The sequence below is a fragment of the Patella vulgata genome, chromosome 6 (assembly GCF_932274485.2).
Source record: "Patella vulgata chromosome 6, xgPatVulg1.2, whole genome shotgun sequence".
NCBI classification, from domain to species: domain Eukaryota; kingdom Metazoa; phylum Mollusca; class Gastropoda; family Patellidae; genus Patella; species Patella vulgata.
In genome coordinates this window covers 57,719,079-57,733,165 of record NC_065884.2, presented here as the reverse complement: position 1 = coordinate 57,733,165, position 14,087 = coordinate 57,719,079, and the positions used below count along the sequence as shown (strand labels likewise).

Below are 14,087 nucleotides of genomic sequence, written 5' to 3'. Positions count from 1 at the left end.
GCGCTTGCTGATTGGCTAGGTATTTTTAGCCATTGAATGCAAAAGTGTCACGTACCATTCAAGAAATATGTCGTTTTCCAGTTCGTAAAGGATGGCGTTGTGGTTTGGAAACCTGAACACGTTGTTGTTTTTATATGTCTGTACGTTTGCATTATTTACAATTTTTTAATTTTGTTAGAATGAATGCAAATGCCTTGTTATTGCACAAGAATTGCTGTTCAATTACACTCTTTATCAGATTATTAGTCACAAAGCGCTTTAGTCAAATGAGAAAATCGAAAGTAGATCATTGCAACTGCAAGTAGGATAAAGAGAAATTCCATACATTTTACCGTCACAGCCAATTATTCAAGAATTTGTCGAAAATATAAACAAATAATAATTGTCATTATTTTCACTGAAATCCAATTTTGTTTTTGTTAGTATGCCATCGTGTGGAACTCCAGGATTATCTAGATTCAATCATCCATAGGCTAAGGCATTTTGCACCATCTATTTCTTTAGGCCTGAGTCAGAAGTCAATCGACTTCACAGTACCGTATAATGATGTTTTATTGAAGATACATTGTCTCGTTAATTATAGCTAATGTTCGTTATTGAATGTGACTACACACGTTAATGAGAAGCAATTTGATAAGGACCCTCGAGATGAAGACTCTCTTGTCTTATTTCTAATTAGATCAAAAAAGCTTTCACTGGTACACCCAAGCTTATTCAAGAGGTAACATTAAAAATATTTTTGTGTTTATTGCAGATGTATTATCACAGACAGGAAATCTGTGTTCATCAGAAGAAAACAGGCAAATAGAGAAAAAAGGTGACTTTTATCAGAATTCACATATTTAAATTTTGTGATTTGTTCTATAATTGCAGGGGAGGAGTTTGGGGTGGTGGATGGGTGGGTAAAGTTAAGGAACAGGGTATTTATTTTTACCAAATAATGAACTTAATGCAGGTTTCTGTGTATTTAAATCGGTTTGGTAGAGGTGGATCTGTTCCTCCCATACATGCCTTCAATATTATGTTAAGTAATTTAATGCCCCCTCCCCTTGTAAAATTGTATGCCACTCACTGGTGAGAATGCAGGATGTGCACATAGAATCCTCCCTCTTGAGAGTTATTGTATCAATTCTTGGTCGACATACAGATAATGTAATGTGTGGCGTGATCAATAATCAGACATGTCATTGGCATTTGAGAAAAAAAAACAATGTTATCATATAATGATTTGCCCTGCCTTTCCAATATTTCAAGAATATATTTTAAGATTTATTGTATAACTCACTGAAATCTTTCAATAATATATTTTATAGATCTACGTCTAAGAGATATAGTATTTATTGTATTGAGTCAATCCAATACTTACCACAAACAAAGAGCCAAGGAATTTAATCATCATTTTCATAAACAACTCCGAGATACATCACAGGTAAATATACCTCTTTCTCTGCTAATTTACCAGTATTTGTGATAATAATATGACCTACTTGTATTTTTTTTTTATAGTAAAATTTAAAAATAAAGATTTGAAAATATTTTAGATGTAAAAAGATGAATAGGGACATCATGGTAATCATGGCACCGTTTAGGTTTTACACATACATGTTGTTAGATTTCTTAGACTCCCAGTACCAGGTAGTTACATGCTGGTGCCATGAGTCTTTCTTTCTGTGTTCTTTTACCTTTCAATTCAACAAATCAGGAACATTTCTATAATTTTGAGGTGTTTGGGCAGACAAGTGGGTTACTTTTAAGATCATAATGACTGTCATTGAATCAAGTGTAATGGTTTTGATCCATATGAGCAGGGTCGCCTGCTTAATCTCGTGGTTTTCTCCTTCTGCTGAAGCTCCCTACATACAAACAAACCATTGAAATATATATGTAAAATACATTAGTCCCAAAATAATCTAGTTTTTGTTGAGTGGATGTTAAACACCATAGTCATATTTTGTAGGAAGATCATCCAGAACTTTATTTACTACATAAAAAATGGCCATCAACTGGGAGCTGGACAATATTTCCTATTTTACAAAAGTAAGTTTTAAAAAAAACCTTGTATTTGTTTCCTATCCAAAGAACTAGACACTGTCAACCTCCAATGATTAAAGGCTGGGCTTGAAATTCTTGAATTTTTTCTTAGCCCACAATGGGATTTGAACCACTGAGATTGTAGTGCTGTGTGTCCTACTACCATGACCCTACAGAAGAGATTAATCTGTCTTTAAGCTATCCACTCCTTTACAACGTTTTTAACAGAGAAACGCAAAAGCAACTCCGTGAGCTCCTTGTTGAATTCAAAAAAGATTTTCCTAGAGCCACTTTTCAAAGTATGTGAAATAGTAGCATAATACTCAGCCTAACTCAAGGCAGAATATGAAAAACAGGGACGAGTTCCCATTTAATCAAACAAGGTACCCCCACGGCGATAACTAATAAAAAATTAGTGCATACACGCCCTTAACCTAATAGAGTTATTTTTAACTCCTCTCTAGTTTAGAAAAGTTTAAACATAAAGTACAAAAGGTTAAGGAGCCTTGAGTCAATGCTAATTAGCATAATCATGACGGAAAATTTCTTATCCGAATAACTTTTCGGAATAGTTGACTCTGGCGCCAAAGATTGACTCCGGTCCATCTGTGACGTCACATGTGCTCCGGTGCCCACCGAGACTATATATAGAGGTCCACCGCACATCCTCATTTAAGCCTGTAGAGTTCAAATAAGAACGAAACTAGTAGCTGAGAGAAATCTGGAAGGGCTGTTCGCCTACTCACAGATTTTTTACTATCCACTCCTTTTTTCGTCTTTTACTTGAACTTCTAGCCCCCCCATCCCCCACACACATTTTGTCTTTAACCATTTCATTTGTTATAATTGAGCGCTACAAAAAAATCCAGCCTGACATATCTTTTATCTTATAGTATAGCAGAAAAGTTTAAAGAAAAATCATGGGTGATATTTGTAGAGGAAGAAACACGTGTCGATTTAAGTCGACTTGTTGATGTTCTCAATAAATATGATTATAAAAAGGTAATAGATTAAAAATAATGAGGTCAATGATTAATCTTAAAACATTAGTTTTTATAACAATCAAATTAAAATTATATTTTTATTCATTTTATGTTTCTTGTTATTTTCATGACATAGATTTAACATAATTTTTATGTTTCCTGTTTTCTTCACTAAATAAGATCTAACATTTTATGTTTCTTATTTTCTTACTACATAAGATCTAACATTTCGTTTTTATGTTTCTCATTTTCTTACTACATAAGATCTAACATTTCGTTTTATTGGGGTTTTTTTTTGTTCACTACATAAAATCTAACATATATTCAAGACATATATTCAAGACTTGTTATTGAAATTAACGTGACTGGTAATAGGTCACATTTATTTCTTGTTACATTAATTTATTGTTTTACAATATTCAAAATTTATGAGACATTTAAATTTTTATATATTTATATTTTAGGAATATTTTCTTGGTAAAGCTTTATATGATAAATCACCAACTATAATCCATCATTTTGCATTTTTTGATGATCCGAGAAAGTTTGGATACCCCGATCCGGCAGCGGGCATGTGTTTTAGTCAGGGGTTGTTGACAAGGTTAGAATAGAAATAGTATATTTCAAATTTACTTGTTATTATATATAAACTTATTACAAAGACATCACAATGTTCAGGTGGCTAGCTGGCCTACTGAACGCTCTAAAGCCTTGCAATGCAGATTTTAGGTTTGACATCAATTCACTTTTGGGTATAATCCCATGATTAGACTGATAATACATTGACCCTCAAGGTAACAATAAAACTGTTTTAAATGTATATTGTAGTTTAGCTGAGAGACTGGCTACAGAAGACGTTAAAAATGATTTTACTATAGATTATAAACATGAAGTAAGTAATAAACAATTATAGCTCTTTCTACTACTTCTATATGTACATTGCTTGTCAATTACTCAATCAATCCCCTTACTCAAAAGAATATGACTATAGTCTTTGAGCACTGCTAGCCTGGAGGTCGGGTGTTTGATCCCTGCATTGGCCGAGAAAGTTCATCCAGATTTTCCGGCATGGTTCCCCCTTGTCAGTGATGCAGGATGGAGGGCCTGACAAGGACAGCTGTCTAGTCCTTCGGTTGAGATGAAAATCGAGGTCTCGTGTATACATTGGAATGCACGTAAAAGATCCCTTGGCAGTTGGAATTCGATATAAGAGTAGGCGATGGTGCCACTGCCCGGGCAAAATTTCCCTCATAGCACACTGTATGGCGTATGCCCGTCTTCATTAGCCCAGTATAGGAGCAGAACAGTAGGACGTTAAACCCCATTTCATTTCATTTCTTTGAGCACTATCCATATCTATCCAGTTACCTTGTATCTTGCCTTAATAACTTTTAGTCCACAACAATTTAATTTGCTGTTCTTCAGGAACACCTGCATTGTTCAAAAGCTTTTAGTTCAAAATTTTAAACTAAATATCTTTCATGTGATACAAGTGACTCTATTTAGTTATCAAGATCCTGAAGAACAGAAAATCAAATTAGTGTAGCCTTAGTAAAGATCCACACAGGTTATTTGTATGTGTTATGCCAATTTTTCTTCAGAAATTTGCAATTATCTTACATCTTGTGTATTTCAGCTTGCTTTGTATATATGGAAAGATGGTAAAGGTGTTAATTTAACAAATGTTGAAGAATTTTGTACAATTTCTGATTCACCCAACTGTGTAACAACTTCACCATTCCTCTTCCCTAAATGTGTAAGATATGTTCTTTTATAAATATGCCTGCTACGGAAAAGAATATTTTCCTATTGAATATTCAAAATACTTCAAATATAATAAAATCTATATTGATATTAATGCAATCCCATGTGTTTTACCTCTTTATAAAATTGGGAACTATGGTGGCTTAAGATTACACTGTAATACAGGAGGTCTTGGGATTGAATCTGATGATGGCTGAGAAAATTTCTAAGGATTTTCTAGCCTTGTTTACTCGTGACGCTTGTGTAGAATTGAGTGCCAGGCAAGGAACATTATCTTGTCATTCAGATGAGACAAAACAACAAGGTTTCATATACATGTTGGTGTGCACAATTTGGTGAAGAGGATACAGAAATGGTGCTGTTCAGGCAAAATATCCCTCATGGCACACTTCAATAGCCCAGTTAGTGCAGAAAAAATTGTATGCTATACCTCATTTCATTTCATTTCTTTTCTATTTCAAATGAACAGTCGAGTGGCTTCTTGTAGAGTAAAATAATATGTTATTATTTTCTAGGGTTCACCTGTGTCAAGAAATGACATCTATGTTGCTGTTAAAACATGTGAGAAATTTCATAAAGATAGAAGTAGGTGTAATAGTTTATAATGTCTGATCAAATATACGTCTCCACCAGACCAAAAACATCAAATAGAAATCCGGTAGTCAGGGTGGCTAAATGAGTAGGACGTTGGCTCGCTAGCCTGGGGGTCCTGTATTCAATCCCTGCGTTGCCCGAGAAAGTTTATCAGATTTTTCAAGCGTGGTTCCCCATTGTCAGTGGTGTAGAACGGAGGGCCTAGCAACCGATAACGTATAGTTGTTCCGTTGAGACGAAGAACCGAGGTGCTGTGTACACATTGATGTGCACGTAAAAGAACCATTGACAGTTGGAATTCGATATAAGAGTAAGTAATAGCGCTGCTGTCCGTCAAAATTTACCTCATCGCACACTGCATGGCGTATGTCTGTCTTCATAAGCCCAGTCGGAGCAAAACAAATAGGACCTTAAGCCCTATTTCATTATCTGCATGCATTATTTAATTAATGTTGTTACATATTTAAAGGAAACTGATCAAATTCCATTAGTATTAATTCACATTGAATACTGAATACCAAAACGTTTTGCATTCAAATATTTGTGTGAGCTCTCATTGTATAAATATTAAATTTATATAATCTTTTTCTTGTTTGTAGTACCTATAGTAAAAGCCACATGGGGAAAAGAGAATATAGATATAGAATATTTTAGTGAAACAGAGGATAGTTTGATACCAACGATTGATCTGGGAATACCAAATACAGAAAGAGGTCCTTTAATTTTTTTTTTTATTGCAATGTAAAGAAGTATCTTTTGATGAAGTCTGTTGATATTAAAGTGAAAAAACTTCCTCGGAACCAATTCTAGCCTATAAAAACCAACTAAAAATGTTCAATAGGAAAAATTTTGAAACGGAACCCCAGTATTGTTCTCTGTTAGGAGTAGCCTTAAAGCTGATTGGCTAATAAACTGGAACTTGTGGTTGTTATTAAGTTGCTCTTTATACTTGACAAACAGATGTACTGTAGTCTCAGTCACTCCAGCCAAAGTTGTACCTGCTTGGTCCAGAGAAAGTTGTCTCGGCTTGGACTACAATGATTATTGGCCAGGACAAAATAGCATCAATTATATCAATTATTGTATGTGGTAAATGGCTTTGTGGCTGTTCATAAATATATACAGTCTACATTGCGACTTACGAGAAATGTTGTCTCAATCTGTTATTTATTAGTTCTGTCTACATTTTTCCAGACCTTTATCCATTGGAGTCAATATGAAGTAACATTGTAAATACTCCAGAATAATGGTACAATCTGTTATGATGATTTCATTATACTACCTGTGTTTGTTGTGATTTTAGGTCATTGTGGAAAGACTCTAGCAATAATGAAAAGATTTGTGGAAGAAGAGAAACTATCGTCTAAACAATGGTTGCTGATAGCAGACGATGATACTATCATAAAGTAAGATAATCTATGTCATCTGTTCATAAACAATGTTACCAGGGTAATACACTTTTTGTAAACAACTTACATATGGTTATATGTGTTATATGTGTTGTTGCCTTTATGCATCTTTTAAATGGAGACGCAAAGGCTCAGTGAGTAGGACTCTGGATCGCTAGCATGGAGGTCTCAGGTTCGCTCCCGGTGTTGGCTGAGAAAGTTCCTCATGAATTCCCGGTGCAGTTTACCTTGATGGTAGTGCAGGACGGAGGGCCTGAAAAAAAACAGATGTCTAGTCATTCGGATGGGACAAAAAAAACGAGGTCCGATGTACACATTGGCATGCACATAAAAGATCCCTTGGCAGCTGGAATTTGATGTAAGAGTAGACAGGCATTTTCTATTAGCTGTATTCATTTTGTCTGAATATTAAATTTATGACTCTTCAGGGTTTCCGTTTCAAATTCTTGCAGTCTTTCAGTCAGATGGATTCAGACCACTATTAATATTTATGTTCAACTGCATTTACTGTGCTTTATTGTATTTCATTTTAAAGAGATTACATCATTTGTTATTGTGTTATAACTGTGTACTGTACTTACTTGATCATGTTTTATTGTTATTTTAGTTTAAAGAGATTACATCATTTGTTATTGTGTTATAACTGTGTACTGTACTTACTTGATCATGTTTTATTGTTATTTTAGTTTAAAGAGATTACGTCGTTTGTTATCATGTTATAACTGGAAGGAGGATATAGCATTAGGTGAAAGATATGGTTATGCTTTAAAAGATGGATATGGTTACGATTATATCACTGGTGGAGGAGGGTAAGATTTCTGTTTCTTGATATTTCTGTTTTCTTGTTTCCAATTTTTTGTCCCTTGTCAGTGATGCAGGACAGAGGGCCTGACAAGGACAGATATCTAGTCATTCGGAAGGGATGGAAAACCGAGGTCCTGTGTAGGCCGTAGTGCCGCTGTCTGGGCAAAATTTCCCTAACAGCACACTGAATGGCGTATGTCCGTTTTCATTAGTCCAGTTAGGAGCAGAACAGTAGGACATTAAACCAAATTTCATTTTTCATTTTGTTTCCTATTTGAAAAATTCAGGTGGGTTATCTATTCCTTGCAGGACTCCTGTTACAATTATATTTGCCAGTTGTAACTTATTGGCAGTGACATTAACTGGTTAGAGAACTTTCTTGTTGGTCGAGAAAGTTTCTTGGGATTCTCTAGCTGGCTCTACCCTGATCAGTGGTACAAGAAGGAGGGTCTGAAAGGCAAAAGCAGTCAAAAAGGGCACCTGTGTGTACACTCTTTAGTGTGCACACAGAAAGAACCCTTGACACTTGGAAATCGTTGGGCAAAACACTACTGTCTTGGGTAAATTCCCTTCGTAGCACCTTGCAACATATATGCCCGTCGTCATAAGTCTTGTTTGTGTAGAAAAGTAAGGACGTTAAACCCCATTTCGTTAGTTTGGTTTGTTGCTGTGGATTATTTCATGTGGATTCACATGTGCAGTACTACATGTAAAGTTTATATTTTCAGAATGGTATTTAGTAGAAGTGTGGTACTACATATAAAATTTGTATTTTCAGAATGGTATTTAGTAGAAGTGCAGTAAAAGAAATAGCAAGTCAATGTAAATGTCCGAGTAATGAATCACCTGATGATATGATACTTGGTATGTGTTTAAAAAGAATGAAAATACCTATAATTCACAGTAAATACTTCCATCAGGTGAGTTATCGTATCCTATTACAGATCCTCTTAATGCTGTATTGTAAGAAACTAATACCCAGAATACTCATTAACCCTGCTGCTTCCTGTCAGGGAGTGGTCATCCTCTATACTGAAGGCTGCTGGTTCCAGTCGCCCATGGAAAACATAAGGCTATTTTACTATGAAATAATTGCAATGATGTGAAGTTAATGATTTGTAAAACTTGTGTAGAGTCTGCATCCAACAGGAATATGAAAACAATGGATCGAGGAAACTGATACGAAAGTGTCTTTCACTAGATAAATATTAAAGTTGGTAAATAAAAGAGGTTAGGTCGTAGGAGACCCTACTCCTTGTTACATACAAACCTACGATCCAACCTTTGTTGTGCACATTCATTAGACGGCTCAATCACCCAAACCCAAGATAAAATCGAATAAGAGCTTCACTATACATCTGTAGAGTGTCATAGCCCATGTGTTATACTGGAATACTCTTTATTCATGCTATTGTTTTATACTAGAATACTCCATGCTATATTTGAGGTCCGGTTTGTAACCTATTTTCATACTTGCACATTATAATGTGGTCATGTTGTTGTAATCCATGTCAGTCTGTTGGTCGACTTGTCCACCATATACAATTTAGGCCACACTTATCATCTGATATTTCTGTAATATTTATTAATTGGTTAGATCATTAAACATACATTATGCAAGAGCTAAATCTGCCTATTGTAGGTCTTTCGTAGGGCCTGAAATGTTAACTAAATTATTAATTAGACATTAATTAACTTATCCAGACCATAATCAACTCTCGGTGTCATCGCTAGTCTGCGATATTTACTGGATTAGAACTGCTGCTCAACGCTCATTGATGATTAAATCAAAAAATGGATAATCAGGACTTTTTTTATCGTACCGACTTTAGTAATGATGATCGAGGCTAGGCCCAAAATTCAATCGCTAAATTCCCGGTTCAGAGTGGACCAACTTGACTGAGATTTTCAGCAAATTCCCTTTACATTATCTAGTTTTTAATATTATAGTGAGAACTGCCAGCTCTTTGTCTAATCTCCCATAATGTATCTTTAAGTGAACAAAACCCTCTAAATATACATGTTAATACTTTAGTTATAATTTTGATAATACATGTATGCTATTTATCTATTCCAGGCACGTCCAGAAGATTATAGCTCTGACTTTCTCTCTGATCAAATACCTATTTCCTTTCATAAACATTGGATGGTTGATGCATATAAAGTGTATGATTTATTACTAGAGGGGGATCCAGCAGATCATGATGAACTCTAGAGCTCAACATTCATCAATTAGGCCATACAAAAAAAATATTCTGGTTGTCAGACAATCCTTCAAAACAATCTGATGAATGAGACTTTTCACAAAGTTTTACATTTTATCTCTACTCCTTCCATCTTGTATCCCCATAAAGTATAATTTCAGTCATTTCCTTCCATCTCTTATCCCCATAAAGTATAATTTCAGGCATTTCCTTCCATCTTCTATCCCCATCAAGTATAATTTTAGTCATTTTCTTCCATCTCCCATCCCCATAAAGTATAATTTCAGTCATTTCCTTCCATCTCCTATCCCCATAAAGTATAATTTCAGTCATTTCCATTGCATTACTACAAAGGGGGGGTGGGGGTGTAAGGGGCAAATGTTTTAACATGTGTGCTTTAGATCATGATGTCTGTCATTGAGTGGCATGGTTTCAATTCCCGGCTTGTACGTCTGTCCAACCAGATGTGTTTTCTCCATGTCTTCCTCCCACTGCTAAAGACCCCTACACGTAAGCGAATTATTAAAATAGAATTAGATCATGTTTGTCCCAAAATGACCTAATTTGTGTCTCGTGGATGTTAAACTCCATTCCACTCTCAACCCCATAAAGTATAATTTCATTCATTTTCCTCTCAATACTACATGTAAAATGTACTTAAAAAAAACTAAAAAAATTGAGCATAAGAATGGAAGATTACCATTTTGTGATAAAAATGCATCATTAACCATTAGAGTATTATTTATGATTGTCATAATATTTATCAGGGTTACTTCCCTTTACCTACAAGAATTATGAACATGGGATAATAAATGAGAATGTTTTAAGTTACATGGCAGTATTTGAAAACCAGGGCATTTTTTTATATGGTGTTTATTATGTGCAATTTTACAGGCGGTATGCACCGCTCATACTTTAGCTAACTTTGTATTTTATTGAAATATTAAAAGTCAAATTTCGGTATGACAGTGAGGACTATTCCATCCTTTATTCATGTCTACTCTCTTGGTCTGAATCAGCTTTTGATCAACAACTACACAGATCTATTGGCTTTTCCAGCCACAGGCACTGATACTCTTTCAAGGGAGTGTTGCCATATACCCCCACTGTATCGCATGACAAATATGTTAATTATAAAATATTAATATCTTTATTTAGAATTAAGAAATTATCTTAGCTAGAGTTAGAACGGTGCATATAGGAATAAGAATCTTTTATCTTTGAAAAACTTTTAATTTCTGAAGAGGTAAAAATATGTCTTATTTGTTATGGTATGCTTGCAGAATCAAAAAGTTTTTATTGTGGGAATTTTTATTAATACTGATTTTGTTTTTATACTGTTTTTGTTTTTATTTATAACTGGGGATTTTGCTTAATACTGATTTTGTTTTATTAAATCAGTTCACAGTTTGGGATTATGATCATGGTTGTCCTTATTTATTTTCAAGTAAGTGTTCAGGAATCAAAAAGTGTGGACAACATGAGTGGCAAAGTTTGTTTAATAATATTTGCAGTAGGATAAGTTTTTACGAATCAAAAATATTTAGAAAACATATATTTGTTTTTATACACCCACACATAGTTTGGGGCAGTTTGGGCGTATATAGTTGTTACCCCGTTGGTCCGTCCATAAACAATAGAGGGTTTAGTCTTTAACATCTTTTTCAAATTCAGCTCCTTTCCCGAAAACTTTGTGAACATGATACAGGCTATAGTTTTTAATTTAGTGTGAAGCATTCGGATCATGAGAGGATGAACCCTATCCATATTCAGCGTTTCTCAACCTTCTGTTGTGGTGCCCAATTCCCAAAAAATTGTGAATGCAATACAGGCTTTAGTTCTTAATGGACTTTTTTCAAATTTGGTGGGAAGTATTGGATTATAAGAGGATGAACTCTATAGATATTCTGTTTCATATTTGATGTGAAGCATTTTGGCAATTGAGGACGACCCCGGTCAATATTCAGCAACTTTCATTTCCAGAGTTATCCCCCCTATGCCAAAATATCAGATTTGGTCAACATCCAAGTTTTCCTTTGGGATATGCTGCTGTGGTGGAGGTATTTCCACACTTTGTGGTGGCTATCTTTTATTTATGTGAAAGACAGTACAGCTAGGGATTATAGTCATGGAATGTACAGTACAGCTGTCTTATGTTTTCCTTTACAATAGCTACACATCTTGTGCATTAATGAATGGAATTCGAGTCAGTTGTCTTGTTAAATGGACTAAATTGGGGTTTTTTTTTATCAAATTTCCTACTGCTGTAGCTAAAAAGCAAATGAATTACTTAAATCAAGAAATTACTGGATATCAGTCCTGAAATGAGCTGCTTGTGTTAAGTGGATGTTAAACCTTATTTCTTATAATTGTTATATTTTATTGCCACCAAATCAAATGACATGTTATTACCTGGTATGTGGTTCTAGAATGATGGTGTTTCCGTCAAGTTATATTATCATTCTACAGATCTGATGTTATTTCTGAATCTCTTTGAGGATTATTTTCGTAGGTTTTTTTTTAAAATTGTATTTTTGTAATGATATAATTTGTTTGTGGGTTTATTAGTACTATATATATTGGTACAATATGAATTGTATAAAGTTAAAAATTTTTGGTTTGTTATTTATGAACATTGTAAAATCTACTAAAAAAACCAACAAAGGGCAGATAAATAAAGAAAATCAAGTAGAAAAGGATAAAATTAATTTGTTTTTGAATAATTAAAGTGGGGTTATGAGTAGACATCTTACTTGATTGTTTATATGTGGTCCAAATAATGAGATGAAATGGGGTTTAACTGTTCTGCTCTGACTGGGCTAATGTAGATGGGCATATGCCATGAGGCAAATTTTGCCTGGACATAGGTGCTATGGCCTACTCTTATTTCAAATTCCAACTGTTAAGGGTTCATTAACGTGCACATCAATGTGTACACAGGATCTTGGTTTTTCTTCCCATCGAAACAAATATCTGTTGTCCCTTGCCAGTCCCTCAGTCCTGTATCAATGACAAAGGAGAATCACATTTGAAAATCCTGATGAACTTTCTCCGCGACCACCGGGATCGAGCACACTGAATCTCCAGGTTAGTGAGCCAACATCTTGCTCACTCAACCTCCATCTTTAGATACACCACTTTTCCAATTACTTTATCATCCTAATCCCAATTGACTGATTATTAACCAACCAAACCACTTTAAATCTGTCAGCTGACTGAAACCCTAATTTCTTTATAACCACTGTAGATTTGATGACCAGCCAGACATAAGGGATGCATTGTCCAGGATTTTTCATCGCTATTGGATATTCAAATGGGTATGACAGATTGTCCCCAGTATTTTATTGTTTGTCTGTATTAAAGGTCAATGTGTTAAGTTTTGTATAAGTTAAACAGTGGCAAAGAGAAACTCTTGCCAGGGGATCTTTACAGCTTAGACACTGTCCTTGTCAGGCCCTCCATCCTGCACCACTGACAAGGGGAACCAGACTGGAAAATCCTGAGTAACTTTGTCAGTCAACACCAGGTTCAAACCCAGGACTAATTATCTATATCGATGAGAAAGTGGATCGAGTGGTTTGGTTGTGCATGGCCGCCCTATATTTATCAAGTGTTTGGAATATTGTGTCTAAAGACTTCACATCTGTAAGATTATTGAAATCAAATGGTGTCCTATTTTTTGGCACCCACTGGTCTAATAAAGACAGACATGCAGTCGTACGTAACTAACGTACGAAAATTAAATGGTAGCTGGCTGTTTTTTCGCACGTATACAGTGAATGGCCATTTTGCTCAGTAATCCCAGCCAGAATTTGGCTATTTTTTTAAAATTGCGTTAAAGTTTTAAATTTTTGTTTAGAACTGAAATAAGTTAACTTTTAGTCAATCCCCACACTAAAAACATTAACAGAATTGATTGTGTATATCTGAAATAGACACGACTGAAGCACAAAATAGTGCCAATATGCCGACGTCAAATCTAGAGTTGTAGATGATGTTATTTTTGTGAAAAATCATTGGAAGAAGCGATAAGACGTTCTGTACGGATTATTCAGTCCTAAAGGCTGCAAGAAGGCTATTGTTTACAATGTAACATTGTGTCTTGTAATGTTGATAATGATCATAATGATGGTGTTTACATTTGTTTGTTGATGTGACCTCATGACCTGTGACGTTTAGATAATGTCATATGGATATCATGGCTATTCACTGTGTCAGTCACTGTGTCAGAGTCACTTCTCTGCAGGTAGGGTGAGTCTGTCGTTCAGATTGACATGCAGTGTGTTATGAAGGATATT

General features: G+C 34.9%; 1 protein-coding gene across 1 annotated transcript; it reads left to right on the top strand.

Moving 5' to 3' along the window:
* Positions 1-51: 51 nt before the first annotated feature.
* LOC126824416 (beta-1,3-glucosyltransferase) lies at positions 52-12,519 on the top strand. Its single transcript, XM_056102006.1, has 14 exons — positions 52-140; positions 755-817; positions 1,314-1,429; positions 1,958-2,037; positions 2,925-3,033; positions 3,479-3,615; positions 3,843-3,906; positions 4,651-4,770; positions 5,294-5,363; positions 5,972-6,085; positions 6,676-6,778; positions 7,468-7,590; positions 8,364-8,505; positions 9,663-12,519. The coding sequence occupies exons 1-14, from the start codon at positions 92-94 to the stop codon at positions 9,798-9,800; spliced, it is 1,428 nt and encodes a 475-aa protein (XP_055957981.1). The 5' UTR covers positions 52-91; the 3' UTR covers positions 9,801-12,519.
* Positions 12,520-14,087: the final 1,568 nt, after the last annotated feature.